At 41.9% G+C, this 26,576-nt stretch overlaps 1 protein-coding gene across 1 annotated transcript in view; it reads left to right on the forward strand.

The window, feature by feature from the left end:
* The window catches only part of Brwd1 (bromodomain and WD repeat domain containing 1), an 81,268-nt gene that overhangs the window by 30,463 nt on the left and 24,229 nt on the right, over positions 1-26,576 (forward strand). Inside the window, exons 12-28 of the mRNA XM_041672793.1 lie at positions 1,007-1,047; positions 2,510-2,608; positions 5,596-5,746; positions 6,378-6,512; positions 8,150-8,278; positions 8,436-8,661; positions 9,204-9,392; positions 11,506-11,689; positions 13,617-13,710; positions 15,179-15,310; positions 19,139-19,230; positions 21,002-21,191; positions 22,875-23,000; positions 23,091-23,198; positions 23,703-23,827; positions 24,562-24,644; positions 26,377-26,488. Of these exons, the coding sequence (XP_041528727.1) occupies positions 1,007-1,047; positions 2,510-2,608; positions 5,596-5,746; positions 6,378-6,512; positions 8,150-8,278; positions 8,436-8,661; positions 9,204-9,392; positions 11,506-11,689; positions 13,617-13,710; positions 15,179-15,310; positions 19,139-19,230; positions 21,002-21,191; positions 22,875-23,000; positions 23,091-23,198; positions 23,703-23,827; positions 24,562-24,644; positions 26,377-26,488 (2,216 nt within the window). The remainder of the gene's footprint in view (positions 1-1,006; positions 1,048-2,509; positions 2,609-5,595; positions 5,747-6,377; positions 6,513-8,149; positions 8,279-8,435; positions 8,662-9,203; positions 9,393-11,505; positions 11,690-13,616; positions 13,711-15,178; positions 15,311-19,138; positions 19,231-21,001; positions 21,192-22,874; positions 23,001-23,090; positions 23,199-23,702; positions 23,828-24,561; positions 24,645-26,376; positions 26,489-26,576) is intronic.

A 26,576-nucleotide genomic window follows, 5' to 3' on the forward strand; every position in this document is an offset into this window, starting at 1 on the left:
CTTGGAGTCAGAGGTGGGTGGATATTGGAGTTCAAGGCCAGCCTGGTCTACAGAGCTAGTTCTAGGACTGTACAGAGAAACCCTGTCTCAAAAAAAAAAAAAAAAAAAAGAAAAAGAAATTTTATAAATTTAAGTGTTTTTTTTTTTTTGTTGTTGTTGTTCTTCATTTTGGTTGTTTTTGTTTTTTTCTTTTAGAGATAGTGTTTCTCTGTGTAGATTTGGTGCCTTTGGTCCTGAACTACCTTCTTGTAGACCAGGATGGCCTTGAACTCAGATCTACCAGTCTCTGCCTGGAGTGCTGGGATTAATGGAGTGTGCCATAACTGCCCAGTTGAAGTGTGTGTGTTTATAATCACTTGTTACCTAGTGTTCTTTGAGGACAAAGGAGGGTGTCACATGGTTGTGAGACGCTGTGAGCTTCTGTTCTGCCCATTGAGCCGTCTCTAGTCCCCTGTACCATACAGTCTTACTGAATGCGGTCCATACTCAGAGCTGATTTAGTGAATGGATTCCGGTTGTGCTAAGAGAGAACATGTTTTGTACATAAATAAGAAAGTGCTGCACCTTTTGGCTTCGCTGGAGTCTGTTTTGATCTTTTTACTTGCAGTCAGAGTCAGTTTTCAGAGTGATTTTCAGCACAGCTGGTTTTGTGTGCCCATCTTTTTCTGAGTGTGGTTCTCTTGGAAAGGTTTCAGTACTCTTAGTCTTAGTGAACCCCTAAAGCCTTTCCATAGGTGTGACGCATGTATCTATAGTGACTGGCCACGTCCGTTTCTTACTATTAAACGATTGAATTTTTTCTTTTTTCTTTCTCTCTCTCGCTCTCTCTTTTGAGAAAGGGACTCTGTGTAGCCCCGAGCTCACAGAAATCCACATGCCTCTGTCTCCTGGCTGCTGAGATTAAAGGCATGTGCTGCCACACCTGGCCCCCAGTGTATTTTTTAGCATATAAATTTGTTCATTGAGTAATGTAGATAAGTTTTCATATTTGCTTTTTCCTCTTTAGGACAAGGTTGATAGTATCCAGTTTTGTAACAATGGTGACAGGTAAGTGTGTGCTTGCATTTGTATATGTCTTCAGGCAAAGAAAATACACTCCTTATTGCTCTAGCTGCTAAATAATTTCTACTTCATATTAAGTACAGTTTCGTTTTTATTTGTGAGTCTAATGGCACATCTTGACACTTGGAATGATAGACTCAATCTAATGGACGTACCGCTTATGAGCTGATTGATGGTGATCAGTTCTGGGAATTGAGCTTGACCCTGTGCATGGTAGACGCCCTAATGTCATCCTGTACTTTCTCTGACCTTGAAAGTACTCGATTTTGAAAACATCACACCCTCCTGCTGTCTGTGCATTGCAGGTGCTTTCAGTAGACAGATTTTTTCACGATGTGTTAGATTTTAGAGTGTGCCTTTCTGCTTTGGCCAAGGGTTGATTCCTGAAAAAATTAAGTCCAAGAATGACATTTTTTTTTCTGAGTAGATTAAAAATCTTAAAGCCCTCACGAAAAAGCATTTGATTACCCATATTACAGCTGCCTTCTGGCCTATAGGATATGGCTGGTTCCTTTCCCAAAGAGCAGGTTTTATGTTTGGTGTTTTGGGGACAGGGTTTTCTGAGTAAAACCCTAGCTGTCCTGGACCTAGCTCTGTAGACCAGGCTGGCCACGAACTCATAAAGATCTGCCTGCCTCTTCCTCCCGAGTTCTGGGATTAAAGGTGTGCACCACCATCACTGGCTTTTTTTCTTTCTTTTCAGTTTTTTAAAAGATTTATTATGTATAGTATACAGTGTTTTACTTCCATGTTTGCCTGCACACCAGAAGAATGTATCAGATCCCATTATAGATGGTTGTGAGTTACCATACGGTTGCTGGGAATTGACCTCTGGACCTATAGAAGAGCAGCCAATGCTCTTAGCCTCTGAGCCATCTCCCCCCCCCCCTTTTTTTTTTTGCGTGTTGATTTTTGTTTTTTCAAGACAGGATTTCTCTGTAACAGCCCCTGGCTGTCCTGGAACTCAAGAGATTCGACTGTCTTTGGCCCCCCCTAGTGCTGGAACTAACATGAGCTACCATGCCCAGCCCCAAAGTGTACTTACAAATTTTAAGTTTTTCATGGTTTATATTTCAGAGTTTGTTATGAGTTAGAATTTAAAACTGACATGCTTAAGATGGAGTTTCTGGTGCTGCTTATCTTTCTACATCTTTTTTTTTTCTTTAACTCTTTCTTGGTACATTTCCCCCTCTTATATTTTATTGTCTCCCTAAAACTCAGTGTATTTGTGATAACTGCTGAGTTTATAATGTGTTCTGCTTTGTAAGGCAAGGAAACCAATAGTAAATCAGGGTTTCCTTCTGGAACTTTGCCTTGAGTAATCCGACCTTGACTAACACGTGAGATCACTCACCAAGATGCTGTTTGATACATTGTGTTTCACTTAATGTTAATTGTAACTGTTGGGATAGCCTGTTGAGTGGATGAGTTTTCTGAATGTTTCAAGGTTCCTAAGTGGTAGCAGAGATGGAACAGCACGCATTTGGAGGTTTGAACAGTTGGAATGGAGAAGCATCCTACTGGATATGGCTACCAGAATCTCAGGGTAAGTCATTGGGATTGTTTCTTACACATAGGTGAACTGCTGGTGTGTTTCTTCTGCGTGTGGTTAGTTTTGTTGGGAGAATTTTAACTCCCTCCTACGTAGTATGAATAAAACTCTTCAACCTCATAACCAAATTAATGCAAGAAAGTTCACATGTATATTTCCGGAAAATAAAGGAGAAAGAACTTATTATGGTTCACATTTTGAGGGGCTTGGGTCTGTCATGGAACAAGGATGTGACAGAGCAGAACAGTATGTGCTGTGTTGGGTCAGGAAGCCAAGAACAGAAGAACAAGGGAACATCTAGGACAATATGGGCCCTATGTCAAGCACCCAGTGACCTACTGCCTCCCATTAGGCCCACCTGCCACCCTTCCCCACCTCCAGTTTCATCATAAGAATCCATCCTGTGGTTAACCATTGCAGGTAGGCTAGAGTCCTCCTGGTGTCCTTCTTGTCTTTTAAAGTAGGACGCCTAGAAGTGTCCTTCACTTCAGTCAGTAGAATTCTTCTTCACTTTGTACTTTTATTGTTACATTGTTTTTTACATTTACATTTAAAACCTACAGTTTAGAGGGAAAAAAACCCCAACCAAATTATTCAGTGTTGCAAATTTGCATTCTAAAGATAGGATTTTAAGGACAGGCGTTGGCAGATCTCTGAGTTCAAGGTCAACCTGATCTATAGAGTCAGTCCCAGGACAGTCAGAGCTACACAGAGAAACCCTGTCTCCAAAAACAAGCAAAATAAAATAATTTAAAAGAAACTTTTGTTTGTGGGTGGAGTTGGCATAGGTGGGGGGAGAATGTCTTTGTGCATGCCTGTGGAGACCAGAGATCTGGAGTTGGAGTTAGAAGTTGTTGTGAACTGCCTGTTATGAGTGCTTGGAACAGACTTGAGCTGATCCCCTCTATAAGAGAAGCAAGAACTCTTAACTGTTGAGCCATCTTGTCACTCCCATCCCACCCCCCCCCCCCCTTTTCTTTGAGGCAGCCTGTCTAGTAGCCAAGCCTGACCTTGAATTCCTCATCTTCTTCTTGCCCCTCCTTGATGCTGGGTTTATAGTACTACCTCTGCTGCCTGGCTAGAATTCTATTTCTGGTTTTTTTTTTTCTCTTCTATTTCTGTATTCTATATTTCTGTCCTGTCTTCCTTTGTGTTGCTGGATAAAATACCCTGACACAAGCAGCTTAGAAGAAAAAGGATCTATTTGGCTTATAATTTATGGTCCATTGTGGGAAAGTGATGGCAGAAACTCTAACCAGGTATTCACATCCACCCACTATCAAGAGCAGGGGAGAATGAATGAATGCATGCAGGCATGAATCTCAAACTCAGAATCCTCTCTCAGCTTACAGAGCTCAGGGTCCCCTGCCTGAGAATGGTGCTGCCCACATTGGGCACATGTTCCCTCAATTAAGATGACAGATGATTCCTCTCCCGCACACTTTCATGCCCCCCTGATCTAGGTAGGCCCTCACTGAGACTGTTCACAGGTGCTTCTGGATTGCCAGGCAGACAATGTAATCCACATAGTACACACGGTGGTCCTTGCTGCTGCTGTTATTTTTATATATCCTTCGGATGGAGATTTTATATATATGTATAAAATATATATATATATAAAATATATATATAATATATATATGTATATATATATGCTTTCTTCGAACTAAAACTGGATAACATAATAAGCAAATACAGTTTATTACAATGAAAGTAATTTGGGTCCATGTGGGAAGTTTTGCATGCTACACTTGTTGATTATAAAGTGGCTTTGCTGCTGAGTGTGGGGTCATCTAATGGGGGTGAGTGCTTAAGGCCTTGCACTTGAGGAGGCAGGCAAACCTTTGTGAGTTTGAGGTCAGTCTGGTCTATGTAGCCAAGTTCTGGGTCAGCTTATGGCTGCATAGAGAGAAGACCCTGTCTTACTTTCCACTTCAAACAAAACAAAAACAAGCACGGTGTCTTTTGAAAGGCATATGCTATTCTTTGTCTGGCTAGTTTTGTGTTTTGTTCTCAGTCTGTTGTAAAACACTCACCATGTCTTAGTTTCCTTAGTGTCACCGACACACCCCCTGACCACAGCAACCAGCGAGACAGGTTTATCTGCTACACAAGTCCAGGTTGTAGTCTAAGATGCAGAGGCTTGAAACAGGTGGATATGACCTACCCTCAAAGTTGAGCGGAGAAGAGTGTTTTTTAATGTATGCACGCTAGGACTCACCTCGCTGTCTACACTCTTCCAGTCTAAGATCCTCTGCTTTGTCTTTCTCTGCATAGAAAGGCAGTGGTGGCACATGCCTTAATCCAGGCAGAGGCAGGAGGATGTCTTGAGTTTGAGGCCAGCCTGGCCTACAGAATGAGTTCTAGGACAGTCAGGGCTACTCTACAAACAAACAAAATCAAACCAAAAAGGCTGGGTGGTAGTGGCACACGCCTTTAATCCCAGCACTCAGGAGTCAGAGACACTCAGGAGTCAGAGCCTGGTTTACAGAACTAGTTCCAGCACAGACTCCAAAGCCACAGAGAAACCTTGTCTCAGAAACAAAACTATGAACAGGATAGTTGTTGTAAGTAGCGGTGGTGTCCTAAAGTCTGCCCTGACTGTATTGTTAGTTATCCTCTGCTCCTCTGGATTTTCTCTGACCTACTTAAAGATAATTTATTTGTTGATAAATAGACACATGAATTAGATTCCTCCTAGCCATCTTTCCCTTTTTTTTTCTCTCTGTAACCTGGACTGTTCTTTGAACTCAAGTAGTTGAGGATGACCTTGATTTTATGATTCTCCTTTCTCTTCCCACCTACTGGAATCACTGGCTTTTACTGCCGTAGGTGGTGTAATAACTTTATGTACTGGGGATCAAGCAGTTCACCAACTGAGCTTCATCTTAGATTTCTTTATTAACGTTTGTATTAGTGATGGACTGTACCTGTGTGGTGTGCGTTCCAAGTGAGTTTACACAGTGTCTTTGCTTTGTTAGAGACACAGCTTCTGAAGAGGAGAGGTTTATGAAACCCAAAGTTACAATGATAGCTTGGAATCAGGATGACAGCATTGTAGTCACAGCTGTGAATGACCATGTCCTCAAAGTGTGGAATTCCTACACTGGACAGCTGCTTCATAACTTACTGGTAGGTAGTTCCAATAGGGTATGATAATTCAGAATTTTTAATTTACTTTAATTTTTGTTTACTTTTTAAGTTGATTGATTGATTGATTGATTGATTGATTGATTGGAGACAGAGTTTCTCTATGTAGCCCTGACTATCCTGGAACTCCCTCTGTAGACCAGGCTGACCTTGAACTCAGATCTGCCTGTCTCTACCTCCCTTGTGCTGGATCAAAGGTGTTTGCCACCATGCCAAACTCAGATTTTTTTTAGTCTTTGAGAGAAGTCTGGGTTAACTTTCAACTTGGTGTATATGTCAGAAAGACCTTGAACCTGTGGTTTTGGGTTTTGAGGTAGGGGATCTCTCTGTAGCCCTGATTGTCTTGGAACTCCCTATATAAAACAGCCTGGCCTCAAACTCACAGGGTCAGTGACCCTGAACCCCCCCTTTTTTTAAAGCCCCCTTTTAAATCATAACACTGATGTTATGAATATACTGAATAAATCATTTAAATGATTCAAATGACTAGGAATATTTATATGCATGTATAAATCATTGTTGATAGTATATTTTAAAGTTAATAAACATGACTTATTAATTTCAACATATAAGTTGCAAACTATTCTTAATATTATGACTTTGTTGAATAAAGGGACATGCTGATGAAGTGTTTGTTTTGGAGACACATCCCTTTGATTGCAGAATTATGTTATCTGCAGGACATGATGGCAGCATATTTATATGGGATATTACAAAAGGCATCAAGATGAAACATTATTTTAATATGGTAAGTAAAGCGAGTTTTTTTAATTGTGCTTTTATGGGCTATGAGAATTAGTTAGAAGTTGATTGACTTGCAGTGGCAACTTTTATACAAATCAAAGTAGTAGAAGCTTAGTCTGATAGCTCATACACATATGTTCATGGCACTTGTCAGTGTGTTTATTTTGTGTGTGCAGGTGTTTGGCATGTGTATAATGTGTGTGCAATGCCCAGTTGGCCAGAAGATGGCTGCAGATTGTCTGAAACTAGAGATAAAGATGGTTGTGAGCCACATTGTGGGTGCTGCTGGAAATTGAGCCCCAGATCCCCTAGAAGAGGTGCCTGTGCTCTTAACTGCTGAGCCCTTTCTCCAACCCTGTCGGTCAGTTTATATCCCAGTATAAAACTAAGTCAGTAGTTAGACTCTAGAACCAAATGAGGATCCTTTTGAAGAACTCACTGACGTGCCCATAACCTGAGAAAAAGGCAGTATTTGATCTGGGTCTAGATTGGCTGCCCCAGTGCCATTCCTGGTGCTTGGCTGCTGCTTGAGTCCAGATCTACTGCAGGTTGCTATGCACTGTAGTAAATGGCTGAGCTGTCTAGCTCTCTCTCTGAACTCCTGACTGGTGTGTGCTACTGTGGTTAGCCCAGTGTGTTGTAGTTTGAATTTAAACAAAGCTATATTAATTCAGACTTTAAGTGGAATATATTTAATCTCTAAACAAAGAATAATTGACCTTGTATGATGAGGCCTCCTTACCTCACTGCCCATTTGAGAGGCCTAGGGTTTTTGTTTTTTCAAGATATTAATTGAATATATTGGAGATTGTGATCCATGTTCAAGAACTTTCCATAGCAAAGTTGTTTGCTCAGGGCTGGATAGATGGCTCAGCTATCGAGAGCTTTGTCAGTTCACCAGAGGAATCGGTTAACTTGAGTTTCCTGGATCTAGTGTCTTCTGACCTGACACATTAGGCATGAACTTAGAGCACATACACACATGTAGGTAAACCACCCACACATCCAAAATAAAGAAAATCTAAAACCTTTCATAATGCTTGTATAGTAGCTGGAGAGACAGCTCACCCAATGCTGTCGCACAAGAACTGAGTTTGGTGTTTTTTAGTACTCGGCCTGTGCTGACACCTGCCTGTTCCTCTTGTTCTGTTGACCAAGGTTCCCGCAGTCGTTTAAGTCCCAAAGAAATCACACAGAGGTCTACATTAGTTATAAACTGATTGGCCCATTAGCTCAGGCTTATATAACTCTTATAACTTACATTAACCCATTATTGTTATCTGTGTTAGCCATGTGGCTGGTACCTTATTTGGCGGAGCAGTCACATCTTGCTTCCCCTGTGGCTGGCTGGGACAGGACTGCAGACTAGGACTTTGTTCTTCCCATAATTCTCCTGTTCTCATTGACCCGCCTCTACTTCCCTGTCTGGTTGTCCTGTTTATACTTCCTGCCTGGCTACTGACCAATCAGAGTCTATTTTAAAACTATTTGACAGAATACAGACAATTGTTCCACACTGTTGTAGATGCCCCTATGCCCCTCTGGCCTGTGTAGGCCCCCATGAGCATGTAGCATAAATTTAAGCAGACAGTCATAGAGCATGTTAATGTGCCTAATGTTCTTTCTTCCGGGCTTTCCTAGATTGAAGGACAAGGGCATGGAGCCGTGTTTGACTGTAAGTTCTCGCAGGACGGACAGCATTTTGCCTGTACAGACTCTCATGGGCATCTTCTGATATTTGGTTTTGGATGCAGCAAACCATATGAAAAGGTCATTCTTATGTTTCTTACAGCCTATGAATAGTTGGGAGAGGTAGTTTGGAAATAGTTATTTAATTTCCTGTTGTTTATAATTTTACATACCTTTAATACTGTTTGTAACAAATAAATATCTAAAAAATGTCATTCCATGATCTTTACTTTCCTAGATTCCTGATCAGATGTTTTTCCATACTGACTACCGACCACTGATACGAGATTCCAATAACTATGTCTTAGATGAGCAGACACAACAGGCACCTCATCTTATGCCCCCACCATTCTTGGTAGATGTAGATGGGAACCCTCATCCAACCAAGTACCAGAGATTAGTACCAGGTCGAGAAAACTCAGCAGATGAGCACTTGGTTCCACAACTAGGCTATGTGGCCACAAGTAAGTGCAAATTTTGTCTTTGTCTATGTGTCTGTCTTGTCTGTCTCTCTGGTTTCTCTATTTATCTCTGGCTTGTCTGTAATTTCCTATGTAGAATAGGCTGTCCTGCTTCAGTAGGAGTGCTAAGACTGCAGGCATGTACCTCTATACCTGGTCTCTGGGCCACCACCCAGGCGGCCGTGGGTTGTTCCAGACCTCAAGTGCCGCACAGTGTGTGCAGCTGAGTCAGAGGAGCTCCACAGGGAGCTTGTTTTTCTGTGACTTAGTACTCCAGTCTTTTTGCTTTTAATCCTTTTGTTAATAACCCATCTGTTGTATGTAGGGTATTTTCCTACTAGGTTATTTTTTTGAAAAGAAATTCATTGTAGTACTGTGTTTTTGTTTTCCTTAGTTCAGGGTACCTGGAGTCCAGGGTCTTGTTCATGCTGGGCAGGTGCTCCACTACTGAGCTTCATGCCCAGCTCTGTTGATGCGTTTTAGTGAAGATTTTAGTTTCTCTGCTCTCACATAACATGATTACAGAGTAGTGGATGACTTTGTAGGTGATGGAGAGGTGATTGAACAGATCATAAGCCTACAGACCAATGATGTTGGTGAAGCCAGCCCCGAATCCAGCATTCTTGATGGGATGATCCGGCAGTTGCAGCAGCAGCAGGACCAGAGACTGGGGCTGGATCAGGATGCGACTGCAAACGGAGTTTCACATGGGGAGGAGACTCCCCGAAGAGGGGGTGAGTGCCAGTGAGATATTTCATTTAACATGGTAGTACTGAAGCAAAGAGAGGTGAAGTCTTCGCTGGGTACATTCATTGCAAGAAACCAATGAGCAACATATTCTTGCACCTAGTGTTCTGAAAATTGTTAACTCAAAAAATGGAATGATAGTGGACTTGAGATTTTTCAAACTCTGAAAGGCTTTCAGCCTTCTCAGCTATAAGACTGAGTTTGTTTAAAAATGTATCACATGAGAGCAAACTGTATCTTTAAGGGGAAAGTACGTTCAGCCTTCCCTTGCTTTGCCATTCACGTCTTTCCAGAAACTTACTGGAGTGGAGACTTACTCTCTTCTAAATCAGCATTTCAGGATGAGCTTGGAAGTAAGTCTCCACTCCAGTGTTGATGTGTCTATTAGGTTGCCATCTTAACAATCATAGTTGCAAGTCCACAGTTTTTTGCACCTTTCCTTTTGTCCTAATCTAGGAATCACTGCATACTGATGAGTTGGTTTTCTTTTCTTTTCCAAGACAGGGTTTCTCTATGTAGTCCTGGCTGTCCTAAAACTCACTCTGTAGACCACATTGGCTTCGAACTCAGAGATCCACCAGTCTCTTCCTTCCAGTACTGGGATTAAAGATGTGTGTTACATCTTTAATATTTAATATAGGTATTTATATGTAAGGTGTGTTCTTTGGGGCAGTTTAGGCGACTTATGGCAACATAGTGCTTTTAGCTCATAGTTGGTTGCCCTGTCTCCTGGCCTCTAGCTGAAAGTTTCACTGCAAACTGTGCCATCACCTGTCACATTCCACTCCCAGTGTCCAGGCATTGTCCATAGAATTTCTTATGTGTAGTTTATCACTATTTATTACTAACGTGTCTGTGTTGAATGCATGCCATGCCACGCTCTTGTGCATGTATGCTTATGCATATGTGTGTGAGTACCCATGGAGGCCACAAGAGGGCCAGAGTTAGAGTTAGTTGTGAGCTGCCTGACACGGGTGCTGGGATCTGAATTTTAGGTTCTCTCGGAGCACATTTCTCTTATGTGTGTGTATGTGTTGACCTGTTTGAGTGTTTGCCTTTTGTGTTTAAGTGCTTGTGGGACCCAGAAAAGAGGGTTACCAGTTCGAGCCACCTTGACATGGGTGCTAGGAATTAAACTCTTGACGAACACCAAGTGCTCTTAACTGCTGGGCCATCTTTAGCCCTTTGTGGGAATTAAATAAAAAAAATATTGTTGAAATTATACTAACTTGTATGTATGTCTGTGTGAGAGTGTTTGTGCTGTGGTGTGTGTCTCACAGAGGCCAAGATGCCCTGAAGGTGGAGTTGAGGTTGTTGACATTTGCCTGCCTGGTTGCCCAGGTCATAGCATTGTTCTTTTTGTGTAGCCATCCCAGTTGGGGAGGGGGCGTACATCCTTAACAAAGGCTTTCCTTAAAGTTCAAACTGAAGTTTATCAATTAATGTTAAGTATTCTTCAGTGTGTCAAAATTTTTCTTCTTGCAAGTTACTTTTATTATGTTTACTTTCCCTGATTTGGGGTATGTGTCCTACTAAGAAGAATTCCCTCCCTCCCCCTCTGTCTCCCTGTCTCCCTCCCTGTCTCTCTCTGTCTGTTTTGAGGCAGGGTTTCACTCTTGCTCTGTAGACCAGGCTGACCTTGAACTCTGCCTCTGAGTGCTGGGATTACAGGTGTTACACCGCCATCCTTCCACCTGGTGGAAGAATGCATTTTTGTTGTATTGTCTTAAGGTTTCTATTGATGTGAAGAGATGCCAAAACCATGACAGCTTTTATAGGAAAGCATTTAATTGGGTGGCCTACATTGTTAGAGGTTCAGTCCATTATCACGTTGGACATGGCGGTATGAGGGCAAAAATGGTGCTAGAGAAGGAGAGGAGAGCCCTATGTTTTGACCTGCAAGCAACACAAGTAAACTGCACATAGCTTGAGTAAAGGAGACCTCGGCGCCCACCCCACAGTGACACACTTCCTCCAACAAAGTCACACCTCCTAAAAGTGCCACTCTCTTGTGGGGCCATTTTCTTTCAGATCACCACATGTTAAGTGAAAAATAATTTTGAAATAGTTTCTAACTAATTTTCTGATATTTTTTTCTAGGTTTTAGAAGACCGAGTTTAGACATTCAGTCTCCTCCAAATATCGGTCTCCGCCGGAGTGGACAGGTTGAAGGTGTTCGTCAGATGCATCAGAATGCTCCCCGGAGTCAGATTGCCACAGAGCGTGACCTGCAGGCTTGGAAGCGGAGAGTGGTTGTTCCAGAGGCACCACCAGGCCTGTTCAGGTCTGTTGAAGGATGTGCTCTTAGCTGTCGGATGTTTTCATGTCGTTATCTACACACCTTGTAGTAGAAACAGCCATTTAAGTATATTTCAGTAATGCATGAGTATCTATTTTAACTGTGGAGAGGACTCAGAATTTAATTTCCCAGCCTGTTACATAGTGAACTATGTCATTGCCAGTTTTGTTTCATCTCCGAAGTTGCCGTTTCTCCTTCAGCGTCATTTAGCAATAAAGACACATAATGTCTTCTTTGGTAATTTAGCATATGTTCCTAAAAGTCAACAGTATTTTCTCTACGACATCATTAAACACACACAGTTCTCCATATAACCAAAGGTTTAGTCAGTTTTGAAGTCACCAGCGGTTTGCAAGGCTGGTGTAATGTAATTTATCATGTAATAAAAATCATAACATGTTTTTATTCTGTCAGCACCTATAAATGCTACATTCATCGATTAGGTAATAATGCAATCAGGGTCTTTTTGTTTCGTTTGTCATGGGTACTCCTTTGTTTTGGCTTTTTGAGATGCGGTTTCTCTGTATAGCTTTGGAGCCTGCCCTGGAACTCACTCTCTAGACCAGGCTGGGCTTAAAGGTGCATGCCACCATTGCCTGGCTGTCATGGGTACTCTTAAAAGAGAGGTTTCCTCTTAATAGTCTTTTTTTTTTTCTAAATATTCGTTTATTTATTTATTATATATACAATATTCTGTCTGTATGCCTGAAGGCCAGAAGAGGGCGCCAGACCTCCTTACAGATGGTTGTGAGCCACCATGTGGTTGCTGGGAATTGAACTCAGGACCTTTGGAAGAGCAGTCAGTGCTCTTAACCACTGAGCCATCTCTCCAGCCCTCCTCTTAATAGTCTTGATCATGCAGTTGTAACAGATCTGTAAAAAGCTGGACATGTTCTTGATTCATTTTTTTTCTTCTTTCAGTTTTGTTTTAATTTAGATTTTTAATTAATACAAAAGTCCAGGCTGGAGTGGTGGCTCATTGGTAAGAGCAGTATCTGCTCTTCTAGAGGGACCTGGGTTAGCTTCCCAGCATCTCATACTGGCTCACAGCCCTCTGTAACTCTAGTTCCAGAGAATCAGATGTGGTACACACGCATAACTGTAGGCAAAACACTCATGCCCTCCACCATTTTATTTTATTTTTTAGTGTTCCTTCAAAGTCAGTTTTTGTTCCTTGTACATTGTTACATAGGCAGCATGGTTAAGACACCAGCCTTTCTACATTGAGACATTACAAACATCAAGCCAGATATTTCGGTAGTGTTCAAGTTAGAATCACGGTACCTTAAGTCTGTTCCACAGAGAAGACACATGCTATTTTTTTAACTTCATTGTAACACACTCCCCACTTTAACGTTCCCCTACTCCAGTCATGTCCCGTGCAGTGTCAGTGATGTGCACACAGAAATGAGCAGCAGTGCTGCGTTAGTGTGGGGTACAGAGCATGGAGTCGAATCATTTGCATAGGAACATGTTGCTTTCACTTTTATTTGCATAAAGGAAGTGTAAGCCTTGAAAATGATGGGAGACACTTGGGAGCACTGAAATAGGATATCCTGTTGAAGTGGTCCTGATAGAACCACTTCAAGTTAATGAGTGCTTTTGTATTTAGTGAGTAGGTTTCACTGAGATTTTGTTTTTAGTGATATTAAAAAGTAAAAAAAAAACAAAAAAACATGTACAGTTCTAGGCAGTTTGAAGTATGTCTCAGGTAGGACCTCACCTCCACAGCCTGAGTGAGCCTTGACTTTGAGGGCCTCCATGTGATGGAAAGAGTCACTATGCCAGCTGCATGTTTATGAGTTTAATCATTTCATGTATCTTTTAAAGGTTTATGAGTTGTTTTTAAAATTGTAGTGATTGACTATTTATATCAGTCCCAGAGCCTGTAACCACATACTTAATTTTGTAGGCGATTGGAAGATTTTCGCATTGAGAAAGGCGAAGAGGAGAGAAACCTGTATGTGATAGGGAGGAAAAAGAAGTCTTTCCAGCTCTCACCAAAGGTACTTTGACTCTCCTACCACAAAATTAACATTCAGTGTTCTTTGTGGTGTATAAAGATGTCAGTTGCTCACCGGGCGGTGGTGGCACATGCCTTTAATCCCAGCACTCGGGAGGCAGAGGCAGGCGGATCTCTGTGAGTTCGAGACCAGCCTGGTCTACAAGAGCTAGTTCCAGGACAGGCTCCAAAACCAAAACCACAGAGAAACCCTGTCTTGAAAAAACAAAAACAAAACAACAACAACAAAAAAATGTCAGTTGCTCTTTAAAAATATGGTGTTAATAGCTTGAGATCTGTGGTTGGGGACTTAAAGCCATTATAGAACTGTTGATTCTCAGTATACGGTTCTGTAGCACTAAAGCATCCTTTGACAGTGTCCAGTGACCATCCGTCAGGATCCCTCTCGTCCCTTCCCAGCTGCTGTCTGCTCTGTCACAGCTTGTGTAGCTGCCATGCGAGCTCTTGGAGCTCCAGCAGTCTCAGTCACATACTGTCTTGGTTCGTGCCCCTCTAAAGCTCAGTTGCTGGAATTTTTTCTTATTTTTGGTGGTGGTGGTAGTGGTGGTTGGATGGGTCATATAGTGTCTCAGTTAACAAAGCTCTGTCTCAGATAAGCTGTATAGCCAAGGATGACTTTAAATTTTTGACAGCTTTTTTTAAAGTTTATTTTATTGCGTGTGTCTTTGTCAGCTGCAGTTCTAGGAGGGTGGTAAGACACTTGGCATGGGTGTGGAGACTAGAAGATGTTGGGTCACCTGGACCAATGCCTGGCGTGGGTGCTGGGAGTCGGGCTCTAGTCTGTGGCGCATCAGCACATGCTCATAACCACGGAGCCCTCTTGAGCGCCTCCACCTCCTGCACCATGAGGCTTTATATTACCAGATAAACATTGAAAATAGTTGTTACTGGTTGACTGTTGTTTGTAACTATTAGGTATTGACATTGTGATAATGTTTAAGGTTGATTAGTGATCCATATGTAGATATGGATCTATATATGAATATGAATCCATATATATATATATATATATAAAACCTCTTTTTTTATATTTATCCTTGCGTAGCCAAAGATGCTGTGAGTTGCTAATTCTCCTCCCTCTGTCTCTTGAGGGCTGGGATTACACAGGTGTGTGCCAGTACCCCCAGGTATATGGGATGCTGGGGATTGAACCTTACTGAGAGTTGTACTTGCTAAGTGAGTATTTACCAACTTACTCACACCCCAGCCTGTGAAACCCTGTTCATTGTCGATTTATGTCATTAATGGTAACACGGTAACTTACAAGTTAGTATATGAAAGGTGAGTAACTGGCTTTTTTAAGCTCTCTGAGGAATTAGAAGTAAAAAACAACTCAGAGTAAACAGTATTTAGCAAAATTATTTTTAATCTTTGTTTCTTTCATGCCATTTGTAGTTAACTCCATTCAATGCCCATTTTGTTGATAATGCTCATGTTTCTTTATGTTTTAGTCAGATTCAGTGGTTTTAGTGTCCCAGTCTAGACAACGAACTTGTAGGCGTAAATACGCAAATTATGGTAGAAGAAGTGCTGGCCGGTGTGAATTATCTTCTGGAAATGAATCTTCAGGCTCTGTCAGACATGTGAGTAGAAGCACTTTGTAAAGACCATCATACACGTGCGCTTGTGTTCTGGTGTTAGGTGTTGAGCTAGGCATGATAGGCATGGTAGACATGGTAGGTCTGGACATAGTAAGTGTACTGGGAGGTCAGCTCAGTGTGATCTGACAGGCAGGCCTTGCATAGGGAGTCCTCCTGTCTACCACATGGTACCTGACAGCAAGCTTGCCTTTTTTTTTTCTTATAATTTTTATTTTTATTATGTATACAGAGTTCTTCCTGCATGTACCCTGCAGGCCAGAAGAGGGCATCAGATCTTATTACAGACAGTTGTGAGCCACCATGTGGTTGTTGGTGGGAATTGAACTCAGGACCTTTGGAAGAAGAGCCAGTGCTTTTTACCTCTGAGCCTTCTCTCCAGCCCCAGCAAGCATATTTTATTCCCTGAGTCTTTTTTTCTGGTGGCATGGTTTTAAGATAGGATATCTTTGGCCCTGGCTGTCCTGGAACTAGCTTTGTAGACCACACTGACCTTGACTTGCAGAAACCCATCTGTCTCTGTCTCTGGCTGCTGGAATTGAAGGCGTGTGCCTGGCCTGAATTAATTCTTGACTTTGAATCTAATTCGCATTTATATAAAAGTGACACATAGATGATGATTACATTTCACATGTTTTGGTTTTGACTTTTGGTTGGGTGTTAGAGAAAAGAACCATGTTTTGCTGTGTCTTAGAGGCTGCCTAGAGTTCCTGAACTCGGGCAACTCTCTACCAGGTGTCTGAGATGACAGACATAGCCTTTAATCTGGCTTTCTGTTTGTGTTTCTATCGTGGTTTGAGGTAGGCTCTCAATGTGTTTCCAGGCTAGCCTTCCTATTCTTTGCCTTTTATCCTTTCTGCATGCTAACATGACAAGCACTTTCTGTCATGTCTGGCTGAGAGTCTTGTCTTCTCTGGTTTTTCAAGACAGAGTTTTTCTTAGTCATAGAGACCCATCTGCCTCTGCCTCCAGAGTACTAAGATTAAAGGCTACCACCACCTGATTTCCTGGCTGAGATTTTTATAATTAGTTTTATCAAAATCACATATCACATGTACACGTGATATAAGAATATATAAACATTGTTATCATTAAAGTACCATGTATTTATTTTCTCCAGCCTGCACTACGTTACCTGTTTCCTGTTTCTGCATTTGGGTATTCTGGAATCAAACAGTGACTTTGGTGCTGATTTTTCTGCGTTTTAGCATGTAACATAATACTTGCATGTATAAAACATTGGAAATATAGTAATGTATGGCTGTACACCTTATTTTGTTTCTCCGTTTCTCAGCTGATGGATATTTGGTTTGTCTATGCTTTCCAGCTATTTGTATGTTCATCACTGGCATTCATCTACAAATTTCTAGGACGACTAATGCCTAAACCCCTTGATGTTCCATCCTTGATTATGAGCTCAAACTCTGCATCTGTACACCCTATGCTATCAACTTTTACTTATGCTCCCTCACGGCCAGAGGGTGGCCTGTTCTGGTTTCCATTTTCATCTGTCCAATCTCTAGAAAGTTAAAGGTACTTTTCTTCACTTTCAAAGTATTTCTCAGTCTTTGGAGTCTGATTTGTAGCTTGTTTTTAAATTGACTTTTCTGCTGTCTGTGCTATTCATATAGGCTAGGAATGTCCTTTACCAGATGAGAATCATTCTTGGCGTTCTGTGGTTTTGTTTTTCCAGTGGGTGTGTATCTTGGTCTTTGAAATAAGGTTGTCAGATTTGTTAAGTATTTTTATGCATTGAACCATTTTGCCAGCTCTGTGAAATTTTTTTGTTGGTTTGATTTTTAAAGCCAGCCTCTGCTGTATTCCAGGCTTGTCTCATGCTGGCATTTGACATCCTTGGCTCAGAATGCCATTTCAGGCCTGCCCCTTTGCTACAGTGATGTTGAGGATGTCATCCAGGGGTTCCTGCTCTAGGCCAGCATTCTTCAACTGAGTTAGATCCCCCGCCTGTGAAAACAGCAGTAATCAGAGCATAGCTGCCCAGACTGACTTCAGCCTCTTGAGTACCTGGAACTTTAGAGCCTGTGCCCCATCTGGTTTTCACACATACTGTTTCTCTTCACATTGAAGCCTTTCTTAGGACATCAGTTGGAACCATAGGTTGTATTGTCTTCCATTTCAGCTGTCTTCCTGCCGTTTGTAGCACACATTGACACATTTTGTCTGTCTTCTTTTGGCTCGATAGCTCATTTATTTTTTGCAATAGTCTACTATTCCCCTTATTTGAAGGTAACACTTTGGTGAATGAGTTTTGAGAATTATGGTGCAGACCATAAGCATCTTTGCAAGTTGTTGGGAATTTTATAGACTGCTGCTTCAGGAGCTTCTCTGAAATCCAGGGAAAGTGACTATACTTGTTTGCTTTCTCACTAACCTCAAAGGTGCATCCCTGTTGGCTCACATCCTTTTCAGGATGTTCTGTCGTTGTCTTATATTCAGTAAGATTCTAGTCAAAACCCAGCAAGTTACTTTTGTAGATATTGGCAAACCGCCTTTTTTTCAAAAAAAAAAATTAATTATATAGAAAGAAGGAAAATCCAGGAAGCTAACATAAAATTGCAGAAGAGCATAATTAAAGACTGATCACGGTGTCATTGTGACTTATTATAGTGTAGTTTTCAAGACAGTGGTGCTGGGGGAAGAAGAGACAGTCCAGGAAACATGGTCCCAAACAAATCAGTTGTCACCTGGTTGCCAGCACAGACAACTCAGTGTTCGGGTAAATACTGTGTAATAGCTGGACATATGCATTTCCACAAAATCACCCTGCAGTTATTCTTTCCCATGAGCTCACTCAGTCTGCCTGGTGGTAGGTGCTTATATTGCTGATCCTCAGGCCCTGACTGGGGAGAAGAAACAGCTCTAATCAGTCACAAGCTCTGAATGTCAATATAAAAAAAGAGTTTAAAATTTGTAGATACTGAAGATATAACAGCGGTGTCTTCAGAGACAGGAATGTTATTTTACAAGCAGTCTGCACATTATTAACTGTGGCTGAATTGAAATTTCAGAATTGCTTCAGAAAGGGTAAAACCACACAGTGGGAAAACTATTTGAGAAAAAAACTTGTATTCAGTGTACATGAAGAGCTGTTGAAGCAGAGCAGTAGGGAAAACAGTCGGTTTTCAAGTGGGAAAGCATCTAATAGTGGCTTTGTTAGTAGGGAGACATAATGGGAAAACTACTGGTCATTTCGTCTCAAGGGTTAAAATCAGACAGCACTCAGATTACCTCAGTCCAAATCACAGAGCCCAGATCATGGTCCATCATTTCCCTGACTATGGTGACTGTCACAAATCCTCTTTGGAAAATACCTTGATAAAAATAAGGATTTAGAAGCTAGGCCTGGGGATGGAGAGATGGCTCAGTGGTTAAGAGCACTTGACTGCTCTTCGAGAGGACCTGGATTCAATTCCTAGCACCCACACAGCAGCTCACAACTGTCTGAAATTCTGGTTTCAGGGGACCTGACATCCATGGCAAAACACTAGTGCACATAAAATAAAAAGAAATAGAAGCCCTGCCTGGCGGTGCGTACCCATGACTCCAGCAGTGTCAGGAGTCTAAAACCATTCTCTGCTACTCCGTGAGTCGGAGGCCAGTTTGAACTACCAGACCTCCTCTCAAAAAGCCCTTCAGTGGTTTAGTAAAAGTGGCATGCCTTCTATGTTTTATCTAGTTACATTTCTACTAATTTGAGTTTTTTATTCTCAATGCTAGTCTTGTAGGGATGTCAACAGTTTTATGACACAAAGCCTATGGGATCAAAATTTGTCTTTTCCCTTCCCAATCTAGGAGACTTCTTGTGATCAGAGTGAAGGCTCTGGTTCTTCAGAGGACGAGTGGAGAAGTGACAGAGGAAGTGAGAGCGACAGTGACAGCTCAAGGTACCGCCCTCCTTTGCGTCTCACAAGAATTGAGTTGTTGCCTTGGGTCCAAACTCTGTTGATTCTGGTTAACACTAGACTAGCTCTGGAGTGCTCTACCATGTGCTTAGGTGTGCATACTGAAGATGTTAACTTAACCTCAGGCCACATTTAAAATGAGTGTTCGATCCAAGTGTGTGTGCAACCTTATGTATTTATTACTAAATGTTTTTAGAATGTCTTTAATTAGGACTCAGGTTTCAGTATGATTTTAAGCCTCCATTTTTCTCATATTACTTTACACAAAATTTTTAGTCATGCCCAGATGGTTTACCATATCCATAGTACACAGGTCATCTAGCGTTTCGTGACTTTTTGTATGGTGCATTATTCCTTTAAAACGTTCTGTGAATTGTGCAGCATCCATAACATAAAATATTATCTATAGCTAGGCGGTGGTGGACCACACCTTTAATCCCAGTACTCAGGAGACAGAGACAGACAGATCTCTGAGTTTGAGGCCAACCTGGTCTACAAAACGAATTCTAGGACAGCAAGGATTGTTACACAGAGACAACCCTATCTCGGAAAAAACAAAACTAATTACGTTGTGAAGCACTTGAGGTGCAGCAGAGTCCTCATTTCTTGCTGTGTGGTGAAACTGCTGTGGGCTGAGAGCTTCTCTTACAGGCCTACTTCTCTGCTCTGACTTGTTTACACTCCCGGGGTGCAGCTCTTGCTAACCCTTTGCTCCATTCGTAGCATGTCATAGGGTCAGCCCTTTGGAAGAATCTATCACTTTCTTTTTGGGATTGAGTTGCTTCCCTTGGTGTCTCCATTGGTGGCTTGTAATGCAAGGTGGAATTTAGGAACCAGTATCTACCAGTGTCTTGGAGGCGGTGGGGCTCTTTGTTCTCTGTAATACATTTTAGCATTGCTTTGCTTTCTGAGAGGGAAGTTATCATTTGGCTGTAGTCCTGACTTTTCATCAGCTCTCATTCAGAGGGTACTTGCCAAATAAAAAGGCTGGAGGTGTTGCTCTGATGGTAGAGTAATTGCCAGGCACAAAAAAATTAGAAGCTCCCTTAAGAGTTAGCTTAGGTTGCTGTTAAACCAAAACATTCTAATGCTAGGCAGTGGTGACGCAGTTTTAATCCCAGCACTCCAAGGCAGAGGCAGGCGGATCTCTCTGAGTTTGAGGTCAGCCTGAGTTCCAAGACAGCCAGAGATAAAGAGAAATCTTGTCTCAAAAAAACAAAAATAAACAAAAAAAAAACATTCCAAGTGCTTACCTTCTTCTCATTGTTGGTAAATCAATCTTTCTTTTCTGTCTTTTTCTTCGTTTCCCCTTCCCTTTCCCTCCCTCCATCCCTCCCTCCCTCCCCTACTTCCTTCCGTCATTTTATGTGTAAGTTTATTCCCTGAATGTGTGTCTGGGCACCATGTATGTGTCTATTACCTAAGGAGGCCAGAAGATGGCATTAAATCTCCAGGAACCGAAGTCCCTAACAGCTGTGAGCCACCATGTTGGTGCTGGGAATTGAACACTGGTCCTGGAAGAGTATCCAGTGGAACCATCTCTTTAGCCCTGGTGAAAATTTCTTTCTCCATCTTGGTTGTGAACTGTGGTCTGTTGGTCTTTGCTGGTAGTGTGAGCAGGATGTTTAAATTCACCTAGGCCCTTCATTTTCTTCTCTCCATGCTCACCCTTCATTCCCTCTGGGTCTACTCTGAACTTGCTGTTATGCTTCCATTCTGGTCCTGTGTAATTTAAAACGTTGTGTTCTTGCAGTGACTCTTCGTCTCGGTACTCTGATTGGACAGCTGACACAGGAATCAACTTGCAACCTCCATTAAGGATGTCGTGTCGCCGCCGGGTAACCCGGTTTTGTAGTAGTTCAGAGGATGAGATGTCTACGGAGAACATATCTCCTCCAAAGAGAAGGCGGAAAAGAAGGAAAGAAAGCAAGCCTAAAAGGGAGGTAGGAAAAACAAACCTAAAGATATTGTGTGCCTCTGTTCATACGCTGTTTTTTTTTTTCTGGTTTTGCTTGTTTGCACTACTTGTCTTTTTCTATAGTTCTCTTTTCTCTTGGTGCTGGGATTCAACTCAGGCCCTCAAACCTCACACCGAGGTGAACTCTGCACTGCGTTAGTGAAGCTTGAAGGATGTGCAGAGTCACTCTCTCCACAGAGCCTGCCTTCTTCAACAAAGCTCCACTGCTTCCCGGCTCCGGCCTGGCTCTTGTGTTTAGTTCACCTTTCCTTGAGCTTTATTCTTGTGAACAAAGAAAAAAGGTTATCCTTTTTATAGCTATCTGGGGATCTGTTGCAAAGGAGTAAAGAGAAACATTCTGGAAGAAGTAAGGTTCTGCTGTCCTGAGTAGTGTTGATATAGTTTAGAGTGGAGCCTGACTTTGCTACCAGGAATAAAGTTGATGTGTTTTGAACATACCTTTCTCCTGCCTCTTGTTGCGTTTGTTTGTTTTGGTTTTAGTTTTTTGTTGTGTTGTGTCCCCTCCCCCACAGTGGTTTCTGTGTGTAGTAGTCCTGACTGTCCTGGAACCGTCACTCTGTAGCCCAGGCTCCTCTCAAACTCAAGAGATCTGATGTCCTTTGTCTCTCAAGTGCTGGGGTTAAAGGTGTGCACTGTATGCCATCACTGCCCAGCTCTTCTTGACACATTCTATTTTATATACATGTCTTCATCTTATGGCTGTAGTAATGCTTTATTTCTTTAGTTCATGCCATTGTCATCATTTAAAGATGTCAAATTTTGTTTTTGTTTTTTCTTCCTGTGTAACAGATTCCCTTAGGTGTAAGATTTCACTTAAGTGTAAGAATGAGTATTTCTTACTTTGGGTCCGGAATGTGTTCCTGAGTTACAGGAACCTAGTCCCCTCAGCGAGCTGCTGACAACATGCTGTCTGATCTTCCCCTGAGCCACTATCCAATAGTAAAACTAAAGTTACACCTTAATGCTTCTGTGCCCCAAGCTGCATACTGTTGATTTAGGCCTCTTTGTTGGCAAAGTGAGTTACTGAGTCTCAGCTGAGCTCAAGAAGAGAAGTATGGAGAACTTGTTTTGAAGAAGCACCAGGCTTGAAAACCTTACAAGAGAAGAAGTTCAGTTGGTCCCTTGTTTACCTACCATGCTTGAACCCCTAGTTCTATCTCTAGCACACATAGGGTAGGCATAGTGTTGACATTCCTGTAACCCCAGCACGCAGGAGGTTAAGGTGGGAAGATGAGAAGTTTAGAATCATCCTTAGCTTAGCTATGTACTGAGTCCAAGTCCATTTTGGGATACATAAAATCTCTCAAAATTCTAAAATACAAAAGAAGATTCTTAATTATTACTAGGCTCTGTTCAAATTCAGAGTGGAGTCTCAGTAGAATAGCTTGTGCCTAGAAGATGTTTAGTGTAACATAAGGGCATGGGGATGAGGGAGCCCTAGGCTGGGTTTAGGTAGCTCCACAGTGATTTTAGAAGCTACAGGTAAGTGGAGGACTAGAGCCAGGCACTTTTCATAATTTTTTAGAAGGCAGTACATGCTTGTGTATTGAGCCAGACAAAATGACTTTGAATAGTGAAGTATTTGTTTTTCAATTAAATAGCGTATCTTGCCCCTTTCATACCAGGCTTTATTGTCTCCTCTTGGCAGAGTTTGCGAAGGACGACTCCAGCAGAGCTAGCAGATGCGGAGCATTTGTACGAGTTTCACCCTCCTGTGTGGATAACTGACACGGCACTTCGCAAGTCTCCCTTTGTTCCTCAGATGGGTGACGAGGTGAGAGCAGAGGCCGCCCAGGGAGTGTGCGGGGAAGCCAAGCTCTTGCTGCTCCGTGGCTTCCTAGTAAACAAACGCTTCCCTTTGCAGGTGATATACTTCCGTCAGGGTCATGAAGCTTACATTGAAGCTGTCAGAAGAAATAATATCTATGAGCTGAACCCTAATAAGGAGCCATGGAGGAAGATGGATCTCAGGGTAGGCCATTGTTAGAACCTAGTGCATAGTTTCTGTAGGATGTTCATGCAGGGGGCAGATGGGTGAGAGAGGGCTCCATGTCCCTCATGGTAGAATGAGAAAACCCACTTCTACATGCATTGCTTTGACCTTTACATGGGCAGCTTGGCACATGCATGTGTACAAGTAATAAATACATACAGTAAGTGCAAAAAAAAGTGAAATTCATAGTATAAGTCAAGAAAATGTCAGATTATTGACTGGTTATCTTGTACTGATCCCCGAGCCACTCCAGAATTCCTTAGACTTCTGGCGAGTACACTGACTGCCGTCGTGGGTGTTTCTGTGTGAGGTGTCTGTCATCTGGAGAGGGGAAGGATAATTGCAGTCACTGGCAAATTACACTGTGTCTGTAATCCCAGGTTAGGAGCTGGCTAGTCCAGCAGTAGTACATAGAGAAGTACAGGAGTGATAAATTGACGTTTAAGAAAGAAAATAAAATTTCTAAATAAATGTTTATTACAGGATCAAGAGTTGGTCAAAATAGTTGGAATAAGATATGAGGTTGGACCACCAACGCTCTGTTGCCTCAAACTAGCATTTATAGATCCGGCAACTAGTAGACTTACAGATAAATCTTTCTCCATTAGGTATGTATTATATTTCTGTGGAATTACTTAAATGTAGATTTTACATTTTGCTGATTAGTAGGCCATTCCCCTTTAGCTGCATCATGCATGTAGACCCATGGACAGGTCTGCCAGGGAGCAGTTAAGCAAGGGGTTTGCTGTGTGAGGGACTTCCATGATGCTCACCCAGGCAGATTAGAGCCTAAGCGGGGATTGGTTACACGGGAGTAGTAGATGTACTGATTTAAGTTGAGGACACACTGCACTGTGCTGTTTGGAGACTGAAAAAGAAGACAGGATCCTCACCATTTGGGTAGGAACCTGCCTATCTCTGCCTTCCTAGTGTTTGGATGATAGGCACGTGGCACAACTGGCTTGTGCATGGATACAGGCCATCAGAACTCAGATCCTTACTTTGCCCTGAAAGCACGTTTGCTAACTGAGCCGTCTCTAGTCCTTTGTTATCTTCTCTACATAAGTTAGACGGGCCCGGGAGGATGGCCCAGCTAGAAAGTCTGAGGTCCCCAGTGCTGGGCAGAAAGAGACAGGTGCTTGGTACTCACTGGTCAGTGAAATCCAGCCTGCTGGTAACCTGCAGACCAGTGACAGCCTGTCAGGAGGACTGGTGGTGGCATTTGGGGATGATGACACTCCACCCTTGTGTGCACATGTCCTAAGGAGCTTGAAATGACAGAGTGCTTGTGCCTTTTGAACACTGTTGCTTTCTACTGTGGTAATTTTCAATTTTCTTTTAGATATCACGATATGCCAGATGTTATCGATTTTCTTGTGTTGCGTCAATTTTATGATGAAGCAAGACAGAGAAACTGGCAGCCTTGTAAGTCTGTCCTTACTGAATTCTGTGGAGTACGAAACCATTGAGCTGCTCTCTAGATAGAGTACTTTTAACTACGGTTTACACAATCTCTGGAAGCATAAGTGGCCTTTAAATATATTGGCTTAGTACTTGTGCTGATCGGTACCTATTTTGTGTAGACTTTTTAGCCTTGCAATATTGCTTCTGCTTATGGTGTTTGGGAATAATTGTTCTGTTATATATTAATAATATTGATATTTTAGAGGCAGGGTCTGTCTTTGGAGCTCTGGTTGTCCTGGAGCTCAAAGAGCTCTACCTGCCTTTGTTTCTGCCTCTTGAGGGCTGTGATTAAGGTGTGCAGCACCACACTGGGTCGTGTGTAATTGTCCTTGACGTAATGCTTGTGTAAGTTGTTCTTTTATAGGAGTTAAAACGGTGGTTCTCAGCCTGTGGTCACAGCCTCTTTGGGGTCGATTGACTCTTTCACAGATACCGAATATCAGATACCACATCACTATTCTTAACAGTAACAAAATTACAGTTAAAAAGTAACGAGAATAATTTTATGGTTGGGGATAACCACAATATAAGTAACTGTATTAAAGGGTGACAACATTAGGAAGGTTGAGAAGCACTGATTTAAAACAATCTAATTGTTAAAAAATAATTACAGAAGCCAGGCGACTATTGGGAACCGTCTCAAAATCCCTTTACAAAGATCTACTTTCTTCCTGTTGAATTATTGTTAGACAGTAGAACTGATTAGTGGCTATGTAGTTCTTTTAAACAATAATACATTTTTAGTGCTTGAGTATTTTCAGACCTGGTTTTTAACCTTTTCTTTTAAACTTTATTTTGTGCATTTTAAGTGTGTATGTGTCAGTGAGAGCATGCCATGTGGCTCATATGCAGGTCAGGACTTCGGGAAGGCTGTGATCTTCTGTCATAAGAGTCCCTAAAGATTGAACTCAGGCAGGCATAGTGGCCTGCGTCTTTATTCCTTAACCTATTTCACTGGCTGCAGACCCCATTGCTCATGAGATTTGTAAGAATTTTCAGCGTATGTTCATGTTGTTTGTAGAGGGAGACTGCACTTTAATTTCCTGCCCACCCAGACCTGAATAATCACACAGAAACTGTATTAATTACAACATTGTTTGGCCAATGGCTTAGGCATATTTCTAGCTAGCACTCACTTTATCTTATATTTTATATTTTACTACAAGGCTCATAGTTTGTTACCTCATATCTTGCTTCTTGGGTGGCTATATGGCATCTCCTTGACTCCGCCTACTTTTTATCTCTGGATTTTCTGCCTGGCTTTACTCTGCTAAACCATTGGCCAAAACAGCTTTATTCATCAACCAATGAAAGCAACATATTTACATAAGGACACCCCATACCAGTTGTATTTTATAGTGACAACTGCAATCGTAAGACGACTAATAGCTATTAAAATTTTCCTGCAGATTTTTTAGAATATTTCATAAATTTCTCAAGTGTATTTTAGTTGCACCCAGAGAATTTCTCTCTCTCTCTCTCTCTCTCTCTCTCTCTCTCTCTCTCACTCATCATGTTGATCGAGCACAGGGACTTAGCACCCTCTGTGATATACCCAGAAGGCTAGACTTTGAATTTCTTAAACTTTGCACTTGATCTCTGTTCTTCATGTACTATGTATGATATTTCATAGGTAGAAGGTGTCCATAATGGTAGCAGACGCACACCTCAGACTTGATCACTTCTCTTATAGGTGACAGATTTCGATCTATTATTGATGATGCTTGGTGGTTTGGAACTGTGCTGAGTCAAGAGCCGTATCAACCGCAGTATCCTGACAGTCATTTCCAGTGTTACGTTGTAAGGTTTGTATTTGTATACAGAGAGAAACTGTTTGCTGATTCAGATCACCGTGTGACTGACATGATTTAGGGTCTGTGTATTTTGCGCCAT

Source organism: Microtus oregoni, unplaced genomic scaffold, assembly GCF_018167655.1.
Source record: "Microtus oregoni isolate MIOR12 unplaced genomic scaffold, Mior012 000023F_ref0000262, whole genome shotgun sequence".
Taxonomy (NCBI): Eukaryota; Metazoa; Chordata; class Mammalia; order Rodentia; family Cricetidae; genus Microtus; species Microtus oregoni.